We start from the raw sequence: 20,240 nt of genomic DNA, 5'->3' as shown, positions 1-20,240 counted from the left end.
TAAAAAACACTGATAAGTCATCTGATATTAGCCACCTGAAGTTGGTTTATTTATGTTTTTGGCTCGTACAGTGAAGTGCTGTCCTTCTTTGATCCCTGCTAATTCTCCTCAGCCCTGCTGATCTACTGGGTGCTGGCTTTCATCATGAAGACCATCAAGTTTGCCAAGTACACTGAGCATGGCATCGGCCCCCGGCAGCTACGCTACTGCATCACCGGACTGCTAATGCTGCTGTATGGACTCCTATTGGCTGTGGAGGTCAATGTCATCCTGGGAAGGGTGAGTGTGTGTGTCTGTGTGATTTCTTGTGTGTGAAGTCATATGAATGTGTCCTGTATTAAAGCTTTATTCACCTTTAGTTTTAATCTGACATACTAACGTCTTCAATAGCCAGTGATCAGTAAAGCTTCCCAGGATGAGATAAACATTTGATGATGCAATGATGCTACATTTTGTTTGACATTTTCACCAATGTTGTTTGGAAAGTTATGTTTATGTTGTCATTGTGACGAATGTTGCAACTAATAGTGAAGGAGACCTGAATTACTGTACCAAAATATATGGCTGATTTCCAAGATTTTCAAAATACAAGATTAGATGTCAGGGGATCACTCAAGTAATTTTGCATCATTCTGTGGTGAACAATAAATATCTGTACACACAATGTCACATGAATCCATCCAATAGTTGTTGATATAATTCCGTCTGGAACAAAGGGTTGACTGACAGCCCAACATGCTTTTAGCAAAGCTTAAAAAACACAAACTTAAATAAAAAAGGCATACAAAATAAGGCAAGAAAATCAACACACCTGAATCACAAAAGGAAGGAAATGAAGGTCAGGGGCCTAATTTATAAAGGGATATACGCTCAAAAAATGGCGGACGCCAGTTTCTACGCAATGTTTGCGATTTATAAAATACTAACTTGATGGGAAAACGTGCGGTCCTCCACGCAAACTCTAACCCATGCGTCCGCACTAAGCACAAACACGGGAGAGACGAGAAACTGCGACACCGTTGGCAGAAGGAAGAATGGAGAGAAATATGTGGAAATAATACCATAAATAAAACGTTACCTCTTATTTATCATATATGAAGAATTCATTTTCAAACATTGATTGAAGCCAATCTTAAAATGATTTAACAAACGCCTGTTTGCGACTCCTCAGTGCACACAAAAACATAACTTGGAGAAATAAATAAATACGGATATGTTATTTAAAACCACCTCGAATATGTTGTGTTAATGTTATGAAATGTTTTCTCATAAATGATGCGGTAAGCAGGAGGACAGCATTACTTTAAACTGACGCCGTTTTGCATTTCTATAGGTTGTAGATACGAGCATGGTTTTTATATACTACCATGTTTAATCGTGTTTTATGCCGGTTGCCAATACTTGATAAGTCCTCGTAAAACACAGGAGGTATGGAAGCTAAGAACACCATATGTGGTAAATTGTATAGCTGATATAACACAACACATTAGTTGTATTTTCCTTTAACTGGTGGCTATAGGGTTGCGGGGGGGGGGGGGGGGGGGGGGGGGGTTGAGATGCACAGCTGCTGTGAATTCGCTGCGCCCACAGCTGATCGACAAGCTGGAACAACAAACCACCAAATACAAAAACATAATTCAGATCAAGTCGTCATGACTATACTCCGGAGTGATTCCCACTATTCGCTTCTTAACAGTTTATCCTCAAGGGGGTCTCCTGTCCCCGTACAAACACATGCCTTGAGGATATGTGTTATTGTTTTTGTCATTAACCTTTTTCGGGCCATTTATTTATTTATTTTGGTGACGATCCGACCCCTCCATGCTGATACTCTGGTTCAAACTGCATCACCAAACAATATGATTTATCTCGACCTCCCACAAATAACCAGAATCTGACACGGGTTGTGAGATGTCTTTTTTAGCTGTTCTGTCGTCATTTCCTGCGAATCTTCTTCATAAAGTCAGTCAAAATGAATGGAATGGGCGTTTCTTTGACTATTTATAGGCAAATATGGGCGTTACGTGAAGCCCGCAAAAGCTGCCACCGCATTTCGAGTCGGTTGTGATTTTATAAGGAAACCGGCGTAGGAAGCGCTGTACGCACTTTCCTCGCCGGTACGCAATGTTTGGTGAATCGGAAAATGTCGGAACATCTCTGTACCTATTTTTTGGATTTCTACTACGTAAGCAACCTTCCCACGTGAATCCTATATACATGAGGCCCCAGATCCCTTGATGAAACTGAACTAACAATAACAGCCTCAGACTGCCCTCTTATCTGGCTCGTACACTGTTTAGTGTGCCAGCCCACTAAACAGTGTCTGGAATGTGATCAACAATATCTTAAAACTGATGTTGAGAGCAATGGCATCTAAAGTTCTGTTGTATTGATTGCACAACACAGAGAACGTGGTCATAACTTTTCCTTAGACATTTCCTGTTATCAAATCAAACCCTTTCTGACGCCACTGAGAAAATGTCAGACTCGTGTACCCTTTTCCCTGGACAATTTGGTATGTGTTTGAATCTGTTAACCTCTGCACTGAGAACACATCTGTTATTGAATCTCGTTCCTCAGGGTGAATGGCAGAGGAAGGGATTCTCCCATCATGCACTGCACTCTGTTGAAGCAAGGGCTCTGCCCATTTCTACTGCATCATAGCTTTGAAGTTAATTTCAAACTATCTCTTTTGTATGAATTAAATTGTTTAAAATGTTACATTTCTTTGTGAATTAATGTTACAATGATTAATAATCACTTTTTTAATAAACCAGTCTAAACTTTACTCTTCCATCCCTTAATACTGCTAACCCCCCAAATTCTCCAGTGAAATCTGATTTATTCATACACTACAAAACGTAATTCTACAAAAACATTGTTATTTCAGATCTTAAACCAATTTCAAACAAAACCATGTTAACAGAATATCATGGGACTTTTGGTATAATGAAATAATTATAACTTTTTAATAACCAGTATCTGGGCTAAGTTCCCTAAATCTAAAGTTGTGCCCACCACATCTATTATTCTCCTTTTCTTCAGGCAACCTGTTATTAGTCCACAATAGAGACCCATTTTTTCCCCCGCCAACTATAATGAATCCCACTAAAAACTGTGTGTACTCCATAGAACATGCCATGTGGGAGGAGCTAATGTTATATTTTATTGAGGGTTTAATCAGCGGTTGCATGTGTTCATCTTATCCATTTTACAGGCCCCTGCATTGGAAACAGTAAGTCTAATAGTCAAACTTGTCTGTCTTCCCTTCTTTTCTCACAGCGCTACATGTGTTACGCTGACCCCACAGAGGTGAAGCCCCCCGAGGACCTCCAGGACCTGGGTGTTCGTTTCCTTCAGCCCTTCGTGAACCTGTTGTCCAAAGCCACCTACTGGTGGATGAACACTTTTATTACAGACGCTCACAGACGACCCATCGACCTCAAGGTCATCGGGAAGCTGCCGATCGCCATGAGGGCCCTCACCAACTACATCAAGCTACGCAAGGCCTTCGAGGACCAAAAGGTGAGTGCCCCGGCCAACTGGTGCGTGGTTAATCTTTGCTTCTTTCTAGAGAGAGTGCTGTATAGTGCTGGAATCCATTTAGCCCAATGACCAGTGCAAAAGGCAGTTCATTTAAGATTGCCTTGAGATCTATTTAAACGTAGTCGATGTGTTTGATGTCAGATCTGAGGCTTTGCAACTGAAATCAAAAGCCTCACTCTGTTTGTTGCGTCATTGGTGCTGAATGAATAGTCGTGGATGTATCATGCTCTGGTGCAGATTGCAACAGAAAGAATATGATGTGTATGTTGGAAAGAAAATAGATTAAGGGAGTATTCATATATTGGCGTTTTCTCTATGGCTTGTCGTTTTCAGTCCAAAGCAAAAGCATGTTTTAAACGAAGAGCAAAGCAAACATCTGCATGTGAAGTTTTCTTTGCTGTTTGACGATAGCATACTCACGCAAACCAGATCATAAAACAAGGAGTCCTCATGGCCCACCTCCCCACCTTTCTGATTCTATTGGTTATTTGAGCTGTCATTTTGTGTGTGTAATATTGGATTGCTGTCTCAGTCTGACATGTGCATAACCTGATCTGGGAATTTACAACGTTTTAATTTTATTTTATTTTTTGTAATGCAGCTGTCTAAAGAGACACTGATCTCTGTCCTGTGATGACTCAGCGCTGGCTGAACTGGGACTATTAAACTCTAGTCAGACGTCACAGAGATGAAAAGTGGAAATATTGTGTCTTTAAGGGTTTCTTTTCACAATCAAAAGACATGCAGCTTAGTTAAAACTGAAACTTAAATGATGACACGGTCTTTGATATACTTCCCTCTCATCCATTGCATGCTGGGATACTTACCCCCCTTCAACTCTTAGCTGGTATGGAAAACGGATGGTTGGATGCTGTACAATACAAACAAGAATTTAATTTAAATTTAAATTAAATTAAATCTTAGTGCCTTTAGATAAAAGCGATACAGTGCTACAAAAAAGTTTCCCTTTGAGTTTATCCTCAAAGCTTTTCATGCATGTACCTACTAATGCATGCAAAATGTATTAGCTGATGCTTAAGCACTGAGCCTGTTTTTCAGGTCTCAAGCTCGAAAATGACATTCCCAGAACAAATGACCATATCTTCCCTTCTAAAAGGGTCACATTAATAATCTTTTTTCTCAAAGTAATGATACACCTGTGAGCTGGATGTAGAAAAGTCAGAATCAATATAGAAGTTTTTTATTTTAAAGAAAATTCAGATTGAACATAGTAAAAAACTGTAAATGATAGTGTCCGTCCGAAAATTATTTTGTACTTATAGTGAAAACTACCCTTGGATGATGGTAAGGTAGACTAAAAGCTTTAGTAATCCAAAGTACTACATATAATAAGTACCCTGTATCAAGATTGATGCAAAACAAGTGACATTTGACCTTTTTAGAGAGGTTTAGCAAAAAAACAAACACTTCTGGGGTCATTTGGGTGGATTTTCCATATCTCTGGCCCCCCTTGGTCGATTTTGCTGATTGACATCTTTCTAATCGTCAGAGCCATGGAATCGAGGGAAAGTTCCCCATCAGGGACGTGCACAGACATTTGGAGGGGCTATTGCTCTAAACTGGAAAAAGGGCATCTCCCCGAAAAAAAATATAAGACCAAAACGATTATTACATTAACTAATTTGAACAGTAATTCACATCATCATCTCATAACAAAATAAGCTAAGGCGACTACTTGCATTCTGTGACTTGATTTTTAAAATGAAAACCAGGGACATTTTTTGTTTTGCAGTCCATATCTCATTAAAATATCTAATGTTAGTAACTAAAGAAAAAATGGGGACAATTCAATGTAGTTTGACCATTATAACTGCTGTGCAGACATAGGCTACTGATAAAATAGGGCTTCTATAATTACCTTAAATAAACTCACTAATTAATGAAACCAGTTCAATACGCATTATTCTTATTCTTATCATTCTTTATGAGCGCAGTAACGGTAAGGTATCTAATTACTTATTTATTTAGTATTCCATAACTTAATAACAGAGATGGTCAAACTAAAGTAGAAACATGGCAGAAATCCTACAATGAAGCGGGGCAGTGAAGTGTTCTCCTGTGAGAGGTTGATCAAGAGAAGAGAGCGAGCGGCCCGTTGAGGGAGTTTACCATGGATGTTTAATAGGAGTTTACGGAGCAGATGAAAAGACACAGAAAGACAGAAGCACAATAACAAGTATATAGGTGTTTTTTTGTAAATAACCGACGGTGTCCAAGAGGAAGTAAAGTCCCGCATGAGGAAAACTCAAAATCCATTTTCCAAAATCCGACACTGGAGGTGGTCTTAACGCACCGGCACCAATATATAATAAATATGATATTGTTATGACATTAGGGTCATGCAGAGTGAGATCGCTACCCCTTTAAGAGAGGGGTGTGGTGCGTGCATGTGGGGTGTGGGTATGGTAGAGCGAGAGTGAGCGAGCGGTGTATGTTTTCTGGAAATGAAACGAGGCAGCAGGAAAAAGCATAGGTCTGTGATGTATCTTGTGAAACAGAAGAGCAAAATAATGCAACGACCTCCCAAGAAGAGCTTGCCTCTCTCCAGTCATTTTATAAGTGGGTTATTGAACCCGAAGCGTGTTGCTTCTGCCCTGGCTGGGAGACGACAGGGAGTCATCCCCCCTGTTTCCTCGACCACGGTCTGGGAGCCGACAGGAAAGTTCAACAATATAGGCTATAATCATGGCTATAATACGTAACATGTGTAATCACACACTTAGCGATATAGAACATAAATAATAAAAACGTAGATATACCTGGTTTAAAACACTTTTGTGGTCATACTGTGGAATGAGTTTACACTGAAACAAGTTCTTTATTCAAAATGTCGCGGGCAATTACGTAAGAAGAAGGAGAAGAAGAAGAAGTAGGCTAGTAGAAGAAAAATGAAGCTGGTGTGTTTTATTATACATCCATGGTTTTCCCGCAGCGAGACACTACAATACTAATTGTGGCTTATCATGTTGATTCGACCACAACAGAAAAAGAAAAAAAAACCTCTCTCTCCAGAGGGGCAGGTCAGCCAAAAAGGGGAAACGGGCCGTTGCCCAGGCAACATTAGCCCGTACCTGTGCACGTCCCTGTTCCCCATACACACACAGCTTACCAAATAAGGAGTGAGAGAGACGTGTAGAAAAACTGGAAGCTGCTCTAACCTCTGGTGGCTACCATTAGCAGCTATTTTTTCTTCTCCGATTTTTGCATAAAAATGGAATTATGGGAATACGCGTGTTTTCTCGTTTTAATGCCATTGAACACGACTTTTGATCAGATTAACAGCTAAAGTGAGCATATCTCCGTTTTTTGCTACCTAAAGCTACGTCGTGTGTTGTCTGTATTTACTTCCCCTGTCATGAGTTCGCTCAGTGATGATCCTTATATTTCTATAATCTGTGGACTCTCAGGATGTTATCTGAGATTGTTTGTGCAGATCCAATAAGTATATCGATCAGTGTAGCTAAATGTGCTAACGGCCTTAAGATTCTTTCGCTCGTAGCTAATTCAGAGGCTCGGCACTAGCTTTGTGGGTTTAAAAAAAAAAAAAAAAAGATCAGTTAGCTGAGTTTCTTCCCGTTACATAGATATGAAACATTCATAGTTTATTGAATATTAAGAAGCCCTCAGACGCTGTTTCCTGCAGATGACGTGTTTTTCCGCCGGTATCGGGGGTGCGGTGTAGAAGAGGTTGTCAAACAATGCTTCCTCCTATATAGGCATGAAATATTGACACTTTGTTAGTCCCTTCTCTTCTTTTCGCAAAATTGAAATACAGGCTAGTTGCAGTTCAGCTGTTTGCAATTCATGGATAACGTTAATTATGTTCAGGAGAGGCGCACGAAACAGCTTCTGTCCTTTCTGTTTTTTTCCACACTCGTCCCAAGGCAGTGTGCTTCCAGTCTTTTAAAAATTAGTCCAAACTGGGGTAGTTTTCTCATTACATATTATTTTTCCATCTTTTGTTCTTGCCTCTCTTTCGGTCTCCGTTACGGTCCGTTACGGACTTACGGAGCACGTGTCACGGGTTGGAGGTGAAGGGCCTCTTGTCCTGGGTCGCTGTTTTCCAGTGTTTGGAAGGCCACAGAGATTCGTCATGTGCGTCCGGTGTGAACGCAAACCCACTTACTTCCGCTTGAAGAAAGGATGAGAGAGATTTAGAGATCCCAGTGGATAAGTGGTTGGGGGGGGGATTAAAGGGGAGCATGGAGGCGGCGGGTCATTCCCATTCCACTGTGAACGTGGTGTCATCCCGACCCCCGGGGGGTGAAAGAACTGCATGGGAAGCTAGTTTCACTTTGTGTGTGTGAAAAGGAAATGTCCTCCTTCCTTTTCGTCTGAACCCAAGGTGGAAAGGGATTGTGTGAGTATGTCAGAGTTCCCGTTAGAATATGTTTTCGCCGGTCAACGTGTCCGTTAAAGTTTAAATCTTCCGGACAAAATGAGAAAAGTGCTGGTCAAAGGTCTTCTTTGTTATTTATTGTGCTTTAAAACAAATTGATATGATTCGATATTAAACAAACTAATTATAGTTGATACATTATTCAAAAGTGAACAGTAACTTACAATAACACGTGAATAATAAACGGAGCGCTCTCCCTCTCCTGACAGCCCGTCAGTATCATGCAGCTCGCGGATCAGTGATGAGTCACCCGACTGTAAAACTAAACATATCTATAACTAGTTTAGGTAGTTTGAGAGGTAATTGAAATAGCTATGTGTGATATTCTAACCTGAAGTGTGTGTTTTGTTCCGCTCACCGCTGCATGTGATCATGCAGAGCTGCGTGTCGACTCGTCAGCAGCAGCTGATCTCTCTCTCCCATCAGATTAGACTTCACTCGCGTTTATGTCCATATCGATCAGATCCAGCTAGTTCTAGCTAATGATATGACTACCTGATTATTAAAAGACACCTAAACAATAAGCGTTGCTATGCAACCGGGTGAGGCCGCAAAGTATAGCGTGTAGTGCCGAGAGATAGGAAGTCGGAGGCGGTGCAATGGAGGTGCAAAAGTGAACTTTATTGCGGAGCAGAAAAGGACATGTTGTCCGGTTGCAGTCCGGGAAGAAGAGAGAGAAGCCAGGAGGGCACACAACATATATAGTCAACACACAACATGTCCGTGTGGAAACAAAACCCCAACTGTAGTTCCATGTGTGAATTATGAACCAGTGTATTAATAGGTGGTCACCACAAGCGCAGCATTATGTATTTGTTTACATGCCCACCGGAACCCCGAGGCATTACCAACAGATCAACGCACAATCAACCCATACAGGACATCTCTTTCTCCACATTACGTGTTAGACATTAGAATGGACTATTCTTGTCTGTCACATACTCTTTTGTCTGTCACATAAATGGCGCAAGTTGGGCAACTGATGTGGTATTGCGCTAAGCGGAAATTATTTTTGAACGGACACTTTGACCGGACAGATTTAGATTTGCCGGTCTTCAGCATATTTTACCGGTCGTAGTCCGGTAATTACCGGCTAACGGGAACTCTGTGTGTGTGTGTTTATGTAACATGCACAGTGACCCATTTCTGTAAATGAACTAGTCACACACACACACACACACACACACACACACACACACACACACACACACACACACACACACACACACACACACACACACACACACACACACACACACACACACACACACACACACACACACACACACACACACACACACAGTGAGGATGTGGGAGTGTTTACTGCACCAGGACAGTCCAGATGTTTTCCTCTGATCATTGCAAACTCACTCGAACAAGCTGTTTTTTATAGTAATATAACATTTGAATGAGTAGCTCTACCAGTCTGCCTCGACTTGTTTTTGATGATCATTTTTACCGTTATAGAGCATATCAAGTAGGTGGTCTGAGCTCTACTGTGAAACTATATTAATCACCAGTCATGTGACGCAGCAGTCGCAGTGGGGAGCAGTGTTGGGTGTAACGCGTTACAAAAGTAACAGAGTTACAGTAGGCTAATCTTGTATTACTTTTTGCTGTAAAGAAGAAATGTAACGCATTTCTAATGAAATTTGGGTAATATACTACTCGTTACAATTCTCAGTAACGCAGTTACAACACATTTTAACCCGAAATTAAATGGTGTTTTGTTTATTAAGAATTCATCAACATCGCAAGACATTCCGACACCAGAGACAAATTGTGGGGAAAGAAGCCTGTCGGAGGGACAAGCTGATCTTGATGAGCATGAAGGGTGTTCTTTTCCCCATAATGACCAAGCCCCTGCACATTATCCCACTTATTACACGGTCAGATACTAAGCAAACTAAGGACTCGACTCCTAATATTAATTGAAATGATTTTATTGACTTAAAATGATCGTATTTCTTCCGGCTGGAACTGCGACAACAACAACTTTACGGCAGTACTGGCCAACTCTGTTAACAGTTTCTGATGATCCACTAACAAGTCATTAAACACTGCAGAGCCCACATCGTGTTCCTGTTACTGTTTACTTCCTGTCTGCCTACGTACATATGATGATGTATCTGACGTCCAGCGCACCATGTTTTAACCTATTTTCCTTTCTCTTTCTTGATCCTCCATAGCAACGCCCATTATAGTCCCTGTCTGTACTACGTCTGTAATACGTCTGTAATACGTGTCACGTGTTCTGAATTGACCAATCAGAATCGAGTATTCAACTAAGCCGTGTAATAAAAGTTGTTAGTAGCCTTAAAGGTGGGGTAGGTAAGTTTGAGAAACCGGCTCGAGATACACTTTTTGTTATATTCCATGGAATGCTCTTAACATCCCAATAGCAATGAATATCTTAAGTGCTTTGACAAAAAATCCATAAAAAAATGTCATCTGTGGAAGCCGTAGTATTGTAAAAAGCACGACCAATCATTTTAGCCGGCCCGGCTAAAATAACTGGATGGCCTACCTGCCTGTCAGCCTTCCATCTGTGCACAAACTAGTGATGTGCAGTGTTGCCAACTCCATAGTAAGGAAAGTAGCTATTGGCTGTCCGAAAAGTCGCCAGAAGTCGCGAAATGACGTCATCGCCTAATTTGCATATCATGTAATGGCGGTTGTAGGAGAGAGCATGGTAGAGGCCTTTTTTTTCTTTCTTTTTTAATCTTTTTATTGGCTTTTTGACAGACATCACAATGGCAATACAGTAGGTACACATGTATAGAAGATGGTCTGTAGGAAAATTAAATAGTTACCTCACCCCTCCCTCCCACCCCCCACCCCTATGGGCTATGATCACATTATAAACAAGACATAAATCAAAAAGTTACAAAACATAAAACACCAGCATAAAAAAAAAGAAGAGGGGTAGAAATTACATGAAATACAAAGACCAATAACTGAAAATTACATAAAAATACAGGTGCTTCTTCAAGTTAATAGTCAGTAAAAATAAATACCAGGGAAATAACGGTACTGCAAGTTACATGAGGAAACAGAGAAGACATAAAAAGTAATGGTCAATGTATTAGGGAGATAAGGAAAGGGGGAAGTGAAGGTCTCTCCTCCCCCCCCACCGGGTTCACTCACACCTCATCAGCATCAGGGTTGATTGTAAGGTCATTGATTAGCAGTAGTAAGGGAGTCCAGGTCTTATGAAAGAGTGTCAGGGATCCTTGTAGTGAAAATCGTATCTTTTCGAGATTAATACACTGTAATAGTTCCTGTATCCACCTGTCATGTGTGGGTGGGGAGACGTGCTTCCACGTAAGAAGAATGGAACGCCTGGCCAGCAGGGTTGTGAAGGCGATGACCCGCTGAGTCGTGGTGGGCATGTTCTGTGTTGGGGGGACGCCGAACAAGGCAGTTAGAGGGTTACGGGGTATGGGTGTGTTAAGGGCCTGCTCAAGGGTTTTGAAAATACTAGACCAGAGGGCATTCAGGCTGGGGCATGACCAAAACATATGTGTGTGATTGGCAGGAATGGTAGAGGCCTTTTGAGTATGTTTTTGGGTTTTAACATGCTTCTTGATGTCAGACCGTTTGGCATAGAAATCCCCCTTACAATAAAGGCAGTATGCCCGTGTGTCATCTCCAATAAATGGCTTCAACCATCCTTTATACTCAGGGTTTGATTCTCACTCCTTTCTGTATTTTTGAGAATACAATTTAGACTGTGCCATGATGTTTAGCTTGTCACAGAGAGGCACACACACTGTGGACGAGGTGATTGAGTGACTGAGGCTGTGTGAGGCAAAGCAAAGCAAAGGCAGTTATTTATTATAGTGTGAAAGTGAGTGAAGAAACATTTACATTTAAATCCCGCTCAAAACCAGGACGGCTTGGCAGTTGGCGCATGCGCAATTCATTTGCAGTCTCGACGCGGGGGAGTGTGGTTGTCTCCTCTCTGCTCTGACTGCAGCAGCAGCTCTGCTGCGGCCAGGCAACTGTACTATGGGAGGGAGGCGGGGCTCACGGCAGCACCCGCGGCTCGTTAACTGCAGAACAATACGTGAGTCTCCAAACACCAGAAAAGTCCCTAATAACACCATTATAAATCGTTAGATTAGTCGTTAGTCGCTTTTGACACAAATAAGTAGCCGGAGGGTTTGGAAAGCCGCCAAATTTAACGAGAAAATCGCCAAGTTGGCAACACTGGTGATGTGTCGGTCACACCAACGGTGTTTCAGGGCCGGTTCGGAGCTGGAGCTTGAAAAGCACCGGGTTTTCCTCTTCACACCGCAGCGGAGCAGCCTCTCATACCTCATTCACACCAACGCAACTCCAGTTCAAGCTCCGTGCTAGAGCTTTTCAGGTTCAGAACTGGTTCTTCGGTGTAGCGGAAGCTCTTTTCACACCGCCCAGAGTCCGACTGGTGCTGCGTCATTGCGTCATCGTTTGCGTCATGACGTAACCGTTTGCGTGCCTGCTTCATAAAGCCAAACCGCGCGGAAAACCCTCACAGCTGACACCGACAACAACAACAATGGCCGATTGTGTTGAAGCGCTACTCGTTTTGGTTTTGCTCTGTCGAAACGAAATGGAAGAAATGGGACGACTTTACTACCAACTTTACAGTCGTTACATGCTAAATTCAAAACTGCTTTACAATCCTAAACATCAACGACGATTCAGATTCCGTAGGAGAAAGAAGGTAAATATACGTCCTATTCAATGTTAGAGTTAGCTGTTGTTAGCCTCTGCATGCGCCAAGCTCAAACTACCCAGCTTTGCTAAATTAATTACTATGGTATAACATTAGAATTTCCGCGTGTCCAGGCAGTCCTTTGACTACATCTGCAACCAGGTCAGCGGCGTTATGGGGAGAAGAGACACAAATTACCGTCTGTGTATACCCAATAAAAAACGGGTTGCAATTGCCCTCTGGAAGCTGGCCACCGGAGGTGAATACAGGACCATCAGCCATCTTTTCGGGGTAGGCCAAAGCACCGTTTGCCTCTGTGTTCAGGATTTCTGCTGGGCAACCATGGAAGTGCTGCTTCCACTACATATCACATTTCCTGATGTGGAGAAGTTGGTGGAAATGGCCACTTTTTTCAACAGACGTTGGAGAGCACCACAGTGTGTTGGTGCAATAGATGGAAGTCACATCCCTATTTTAGCACCCCGAGATTATCCATTAGGCCAAAACAAAATGACCATCTCTGGCTGTGATGTGGGACATTACCTGATTGGTGACCCATCCTATCCAATGCAAAGATGGCTAATGAAACCATTTTCAGACACTGGGAGACTGACCCCTGAACAGCACACCTACAATTACAGACTGAGCAGTGCACGGTCGGTTGTTGAGATGGCGTTTGGAAGGCGAAAAGGAAGATGGAGGTGCCTCCTAAAAAGGAACGACTGCGAGCTGGAGCTCAGCAAAATAATGACAGTGACTTGCTGTGTACTACACAACATATGTGAGGAACATAGCGACAACTTCACTGACGATTGCCATGAACTTGTGTACGACCAACCCGCTTTACACCCCTTACCAGATAATGGTAGACAAGAAGGAGCTGATGTTAGATCCGCATTGATGGACTATTTCAACATGGGGGACCACTAATATTACTGCAGTTAAACCTGATCTATTTTGTATCATGCCTCTTTTTTTTGTACAATAAAATCACTGGATCAGACTTGAAGTGTGTTTATTTTGTATACAAATCACAGCATCTAGATACAAACAGGTATGAACTATATTCTTATAAAAAAAGTGCATACCCAAACGGTTTAGACTATATTTTTAACTCAAATACACAATGGGCCAAAATAAAAATAGATGGGTACTAGTCGAGGGCCGGACTGGTTCAATGTTTATTGCAAAACGTATTGAAATGAACTTATTGCACATATTAAACCTGGAACTAACAAAGCTTAAATTGTTGCCTATAAAAAGATTACACATCAAATCAGTTGCATTCCTTTCTTATGGCTCTATCTGCAGCTTTTCCAGAGTCATTTCTGTGGTTTAGACTATATTGTAAAATCAAATGAAAAAAACTATAAAAAGCACATCGAGTTATGAATACAATTGAAACTGGACAAAAGAACTACAAATAATATAGAACATTATCATACAGTCCTGGCCTCCCCAAAATCATATAACCATTCAACCATGCAGTCCTTATTATATATCCATAATAACAATGACTGCTGTTCATCTACACAACAGTGGAACATGTTGATTTCATTATTGGCAATACTCAATCTTATTACCCTTTATCAAAATAGTATATTCTTACTAAAAACTATATTAATTAATTTGACAGGAAATAAAAAGAAAAAGGATCCCTATCAATGTAGCTTGTTTATACTGATGCTTCTATACTGTTATCAGAATAAAAAACATCATATTAGCCTGTATTGATGGGGCTCATATATAATGTACAGTATGTCATATCATAAGTGAATGCCCTGTATTTAAATGTGTGTCAATCTGTGAGTGGGCCTTCTCCTAGGAAGACATTGCAAGTATACATTTACATTTCAAACATCATTTTATGGGCACTTTAAATGATAAGGATTGCACACATGATTCACATCTGAGTAATATTAAACCTGGAACTAACAAAGCTTAAATTGTTGCCTATAAAAAGATTACACATTCAATCAGTTGCATTCCTTTCTTATGGCTCTATCTGCAGCGTTTCCAGAGTCATTTATGTGGTTTAGACTATATTCTTATAAAAAAGTGCATACCCAAACGGTTTAGACTATATTCTTAACTCAAATACACATGCCTATCCGTTTTTTCAATAAAATCCATGGATCAGACATGACTTTTGAATTTTGTTTATTGTACAAATCAAAGACATGTATGGACAATAATTCACCAAAAAGTGTGGCGAATATACTATAATAATAATAATGTGTATACAAAAAAAGAACGTGTATACAAACAAGGTATGAACTATTTACATAAAAAAATATGGTCAGCTTTTGTTGTTGGCCTCCATCACCTTCACAAGCCTGTCTACCATGCCAATTATTGAGTGGCTGTTCTGCTCGATTCTGGTGAAAACTCGTAGGAACTCAGCATTGGCCACATGCACCTCCTGAAGCATCGCCTGGCCCTGCTCCTTAAAGGGAAATGGAAACACTTTTCAAACTGCTTTCCATGCGACAATATTCCCATTAGGAAATGTATTTATCTAGTCTATTTCCAATGTAAACGATCGAGATACACACATTTATTTTTTGAAATACGTGCCTAATGACCATGGGCGCTTCCATTGCTCCGGGACTTTCCCAGTGACGTCACTGAGTGGGTACGGCTTCCTGGGCCAAAGCTCAATAACAAACAACATGGCGTGCAATGCACCAGTAGTTTACATTAAAAGAAAACGGTCGTCGTCAGGAGTTTATTGTATTGCCCCAGGCTGCACAAATGGATTTTATACGAAGAAGGAAGAAGTACATTTCCATAGGCTGCCACTAACAGATGAGAAGCTGATCAAAGCATGGGTTATTTCCATGAAACGGTCCGATCCGCCGCTGAATCAGTACGCACGTGTGTGCAGCAAACACTTTAAAAATGACGATTATGTCCACAAAATGAGGTTTGATGAGTCTGGATGCCTGGTTCAATACAAAACATCGGATTTGAAGCCAGGATCTGTTCCCACAATATTCGATTTCTCAACGTATGCAGTCGGGAACACCGACCGTCCCAGCACGTCGGCCGCGCAAGACAATGACAGTGTCAACAAACGTGAAGTTCGAGCCACCAAACGAGTTGCTTCAGCTGCCGAGAGAGAGGTAAATATTGCAGCACTACCAGATTACTAGCTCACACATGTATTTACTGACACAGTGTGACCTTATTAATTAACGCAATCACGTCCAAACTAAATGGTAGCTATTATTATGACGTACAATGGAGAATTTGGGGTGTTCTATAGCTCAACTAATTAAACTGGCATACATACGCTCATCTGTCGAAAACAGCCCTAAAAAGGCTAGTATTGCTGGACTAGGTGTTCAATGGATGGTATTGCCAAGATGTATGAGGTGTTGGAAAATAATACAAAATATATGTCAACTGACCACTGAGACCGAGTCGGTACTGGAACTGGTGGTATCCCACTCGGCGAGTTCAGAACCGTCGATACTTTCGGCGGATTCCGGATCGTATGCCACTCGAGTATTCGACCGAATCGGTTCATAAGCATAGGCCATGGGATGCCTGGTAACTGTAGATGCTTCCACATCAATGTCATCTCCCGACGAATAGTCAAATTCATCGTTCAAAACGTCGATCTCATTGCAAAATTCCTCCATCGCTGCCATATTTGCTACGTTGTAAGACCCACCCAGTGACGTCACCATTTGGGACTCCCCTAATGGCGGTCCCGGAATTCCCCACCCGGCCGGCGGATAATTAATTTTCTTTTGGTGAGTAATATCATATACAATAAATAGAACGATCAATATCCATTGTAAAATGAATAAACTACCGGAATATTATAGCTGTATAGCGGTTTCCTTTCCCCTTTAAGCATCGCCTGGCCCTGCTCCTTAAGCAACGCCTGGCCCTGCTCCTGAAGCCTTTCCTCCCTGTCCTCACTTTTCTCCAGATACTCCAGAAGGCCAGATGATAAATCTCGCTTCCTTTTAACTACAAAAAGAGAAAAATAAAGTCAACACCGTATTCATGGCATTTTACGAGATGTATATTATATACTGTGTAATGAAATGTTGTATTGTTCTTATGGCTGCAGTTGTATAACTTGAACAACTACTACAATGACTATGCCATGATAAATGCACATGGCAACAGGGAACAGTATTACTATTATGACCACTGTAAACCTTACCCTGTTTGTGTCGGCCCACTGGCTGGATTAGGTTCACCAGAGATTCCTGGGAAGAGCTGCTTGTGGGAAAAGGAGACTCTTGCATCCGCATTGGCGAGCTACACGCCGACGGCAGTGGTGGTTCCGACACAGTACACTCCAAACCAGATATTTCTGTAAACACAATATAAACACAATGAATCATAAATCGTTAGTGAGAAGAAAGAATATACATTGGAGGCGTTAGCTGTCTTTGCCATGGGGATACAGGTCCTTGTTTATTATTGTTAGCATTAGCATGCTAGGGCTATTATTGGTTTGGATGCACACATCCGGTAGCTGTAGTAGGTCAACTTTAGCTTTCTTACCAGGTCTGTCGATAGCTACATGGTTTAGTTTATGTTGTAAAACAAAAAGTCACAAATAAAACAAATGGGTAATGCATAACTCACCGGCATCAAATGAGCTCTGCACATTCAGCAACTCGTCCTGCAACATCATCGACGTGAGAGAAAGCGAGTTCACCGTGGATCCAAAACCACTCGTCGGTCTGTCCCAGAGGACCGAGTCTAGCATGTCATAATGTGGACTTGTTTTCGGACGACCGCTACCACTCCGTCCGAGGTCTCGCTTTTGGTCCCGATAGTCCTTCTTGACTTTTTTTTAATTTGTTGCCAATCTGTTCCACGGTACGGTAAAAACCAGCGGTTGCCATCTCTTTCTGCAATTGTTGGAGAATTGCTTTGGACTGCGTGCTCCCCTCCAGCTTCCTCTGTACCTCTTCGGAAGACCAGATTCTTCAGTGGACCACTGCTGTTTGTTAAGTTTCTCCATCGTTGTGTACAAACTGGATAAAACGCGGGCTTCTTGTTGTTGTTCAGGAGTTGATCCCGCCCCTGCCCCCGCCTCAACGTAAGCGTGACGTATGTGGTGCTTTTGCTCTGGCCGGATAATTTTTTGGTGCTTGAAATGAACCGGATTCCGGAGCTATTGCGGCTTTCACACCAGCACTTTTCCCTTTCTAGCTCCGAGCGGGAGCTTTTCTGGTTCAGCTCCGGTTTCCCTTTTCTGCTCCCGCTCTGTTCACACTGCCCAGCACCCGACTGGTGCTGCCGCTGCTGCGTCATAACGTCACCGTTTACATCGCTGATTTGCTCCCCAACGGCATTACGGCGCTCACAACAACAACAACTGCGTCGGGTCGATGATCGTGTTGCTTTTAATCACACGAAGCCAGATTAAATTAAATAACGACTTCTCCAACCTTATGCTTTTCTCCAGAGTGCCGTGGTTCATTGTTTATTAATGTGTTTCTGCAGCATTTACCGACCGCTGCAGTGCTGGCTGCTCTTCCACGGGAGTTTCTTCTCCCGTTAGCTCCCGGTTAGCTCACATTGCAGCGGCCGCTCTAAAGTATTCACTGTCCAACTCACACAAGCAGCTGATACATATCCCCAGTTCCCCTGAATGTGTGTCAGTCTGAATTGACGCTGTTTGGCATCACAACGCTGTTATGAAAGTTTCTCTGGTATAAAATGGGTGATGTTAGCATAGCAACCGAAGCTAAACTGACTACTTGCTATTGCTATCCTATTGTGGCATAAACCGTTTTCTACAGGCACATTTTACCGGTGTATTTTTATTATGATTCTACTTGTGATAGTCGGACACGACAACCTGTGCAGCCCATGTATTGATTCCATCCGATAGCTGCTACAATACAAAACAAAACGTCTGCATCTCTCCACAATGATCAATAACAGTGAACGGATGGTCAAAGTAAGGTACAAATAAACAGAATCACACGAAGCCTGGTTAGTGTTGCCTGACTTTATAAAGTGTGTTTATAAGCACTACTGCTTGTAGGCAGGCATGACAGTCGACCCATGTTCAGGGGAGGTGGGTTTAGTTTCCTGCACGCCTCGACGTAAGAGAGACGTAAGCGACGCCACCTCTTAGCTCCGAAGCTCTTGCCTCTAGACCAGGGGTAGGCAAGTAAGTTTGGCCGTGGGCCAATTTTTTGCTGGGCCGCCAGATGGCGGGCCAGAACATAATCAAAGCCTAATTCAAGGAATTGATTTTGGTAAGAGGGCGCAGCGCCCCTGTTCCCCGGTTCATAAAAAACTCTGATATCGCTGATGACCCGCCCAAAGGGAGGCTCGTCCTCTCTAGCCCCATTTCAGTCCCAAAGCCAGGGCTATTATCTGTATTTTAACAGACTTATCTTTTAAATTGAGGTGTATTTATTTTTCTCTTCAAAGTTTATTTTTCTCTGAAATTGTAGGGAGGATGGTCCTCCCTTTCCTCAATGGACGAGCCTCAACTGAGTAAAGTAGAGTTATTAACTAGGTAGCAGTGTTATTTAACATACTTTTATTCTGATAAGTATTGTCAAGTTCTCTGGGTTTTTGGCATTTATTTGAGTGTTTGTCCACATTTGAGAGGCTTGAGGGGCAACTGGAATCCTTGTTCCTTTTCTTTATTTCAACTTTTCAAGGACACATTAGGATTCTTTCAGGTTGAAAACCTTTAAAAAATACCAAAGGACAAAATAAATCCATTACAGCAGTTTTGCTTTGCAATTTAATATATTATAACCTAAATTAATCAGTAACCAAGTATTTTACTCAAACTCAATGTATTTAATAGTTAAATAAGTACTTTAATTGACCTGGTTCCCCCCAACCACACATTTGCCATATGTGACCCGCTCTATCGAAATCAGTCGAAAGACGCAACGGCTCATTTAAAAATAAACGTGGATTTGCGTAAAAAAAATAGTTTTTCGGGGATCGGGTGTTTTGTTTGATTTTAAATAAACAAAGTCTTGGCTTTCAGAATATGACATTTTTATTTCCAAAATCACCCGATAAATAAATGTTTGAAGCTTGTAAAAGGAAGATGACTGCTCTCCCTCACCACTCTGCTCTTCCACAGCGCCGCTTCCCCTCCCTCCGCTGACATTATGAATGTAAGCGGATATATCGGGACAGAATTTATTTTACCGGACAAATCTGAAACTTACCGTCATGTTTCAATAATAATAATAAGAATGGTGTAGCAAAGTTCAGTTAATGGGGCTCATTTTTATATTGCTTCAGTTTATAATCGTTACAGATCGAAAAGTTCAGATTCATTTTTCAATAAATGATTCCACAAACAACAAACAACATAATTATTACATTCAAACAAACTACTTGTAGTAGATGAAGTACATTATTCAAAAGTTTACATCAACTTTGAATAATCACACGGGAGAAACGGATGCTCTCTTTCCCCCCTCTCCCTCCCTCTCTCTCCTGACAGCCCGTCAGTTTCTCATGCAGCTCCTGCAGCTCGCTAAACAGTGGGCGGGGCTTCAGGTGATTATGCAGAGCTGCGTGTCTCCATCAGACTCAGCAGCTGATCTG

The 20,240-nt window shown here is 41.8% G+C and overlaps 2 protein-coding genes across 5 annotated transcripts in view; both read left to right on the top strand.

The window, feature by feature from the left end:
• Positions 1–20,240, top strand: part of abcc8 (ATP-binding cassette, sub-family C (CFTR/MRP), member 8) — an 86,716-nt gene that overhangs the window by 14,642 nt on the left and 51,834 nt on the right. For all 3 annotated transcript variants that reach the window (XM_034215857.1, XM_034215856.1, XM_034215859.1), the window contains exons 5-6: positions 113–279; positions 3,283–3,525. In XM_034215857.1, coding sequence (XP_034071748.1) covers positions 113–279; positions 3,283–3,525 — 410 coding nt within the window. The remainder of the gene's footprint in view (positions 1–112; positions 280–3,282; positions 3,526–20,240) is intronic.
• LOC117545886 (protein ANTAGONIST OF LIKE HETEROCHROMATIN PROTEIN 1-like) lies at positions 12,485–13,671 on the top strand. Of its 2 annotated transcripts, none has more exons than XR_004568891.1 (2): positions 12,485–12,677; positions 12,803–13,671. XR_004568891.1 is itself a non-coding variant. In XM_034215861.1 (2 exons), exons 1-2 carry the CDS (start codon positions 12,510–12,512, stop codon positions 13,596–13,598), a joined length of 981 nt encoding a protein of 326 aa, XP_034071752.1. In that variant the 5' UTR covers positions 12,485–12,509; the 3' UTR covers positions 13,599–13,671. The 2 variants fall into 2 exon arrangements, 1 of the variants encoding a protein (XP_034071752.1); XM_034215861.1 differs by having other exon boundaries at positions 12,786–13,671.

This window comes from Gymnodraco acuticeps, unplaced genomic scaffold (assembly GCF_902827175.1).
Source record: "Gymnodraco acuticeps unplaced genomic scaffold, fGymAcu1.1, whole genome shotgun sequence".
In the NCBI taxonomy this organism is placed as follows: Eukaryota; Metazoa; Chordata; class Actinopteri; order Perciformes; family Bathydraconidae; genus Gymnodraco; species Gymnodraco acuticeps.
This window is presented reverse-complemented; position numbering and strand designations above follow the sequence as displayed.

Bases quoted from the DNA above. Each gene is read 5' to 3' on its own strand.
- LOC117545886 (XM_034215861.1), top strand. From the start codon at position 12,510: ATGGCCGATTGTGTTGAAGCGCTACTCGTTTTGGTTTTGCTCTGTCGA. The intron at 12,678-12,785 runs GTAAATATACGT...GTATAACATTAG, and splicing joins GATTCCGTAGGAGAAAGAAG to AATTTCCGCGTGTCCAGGCA.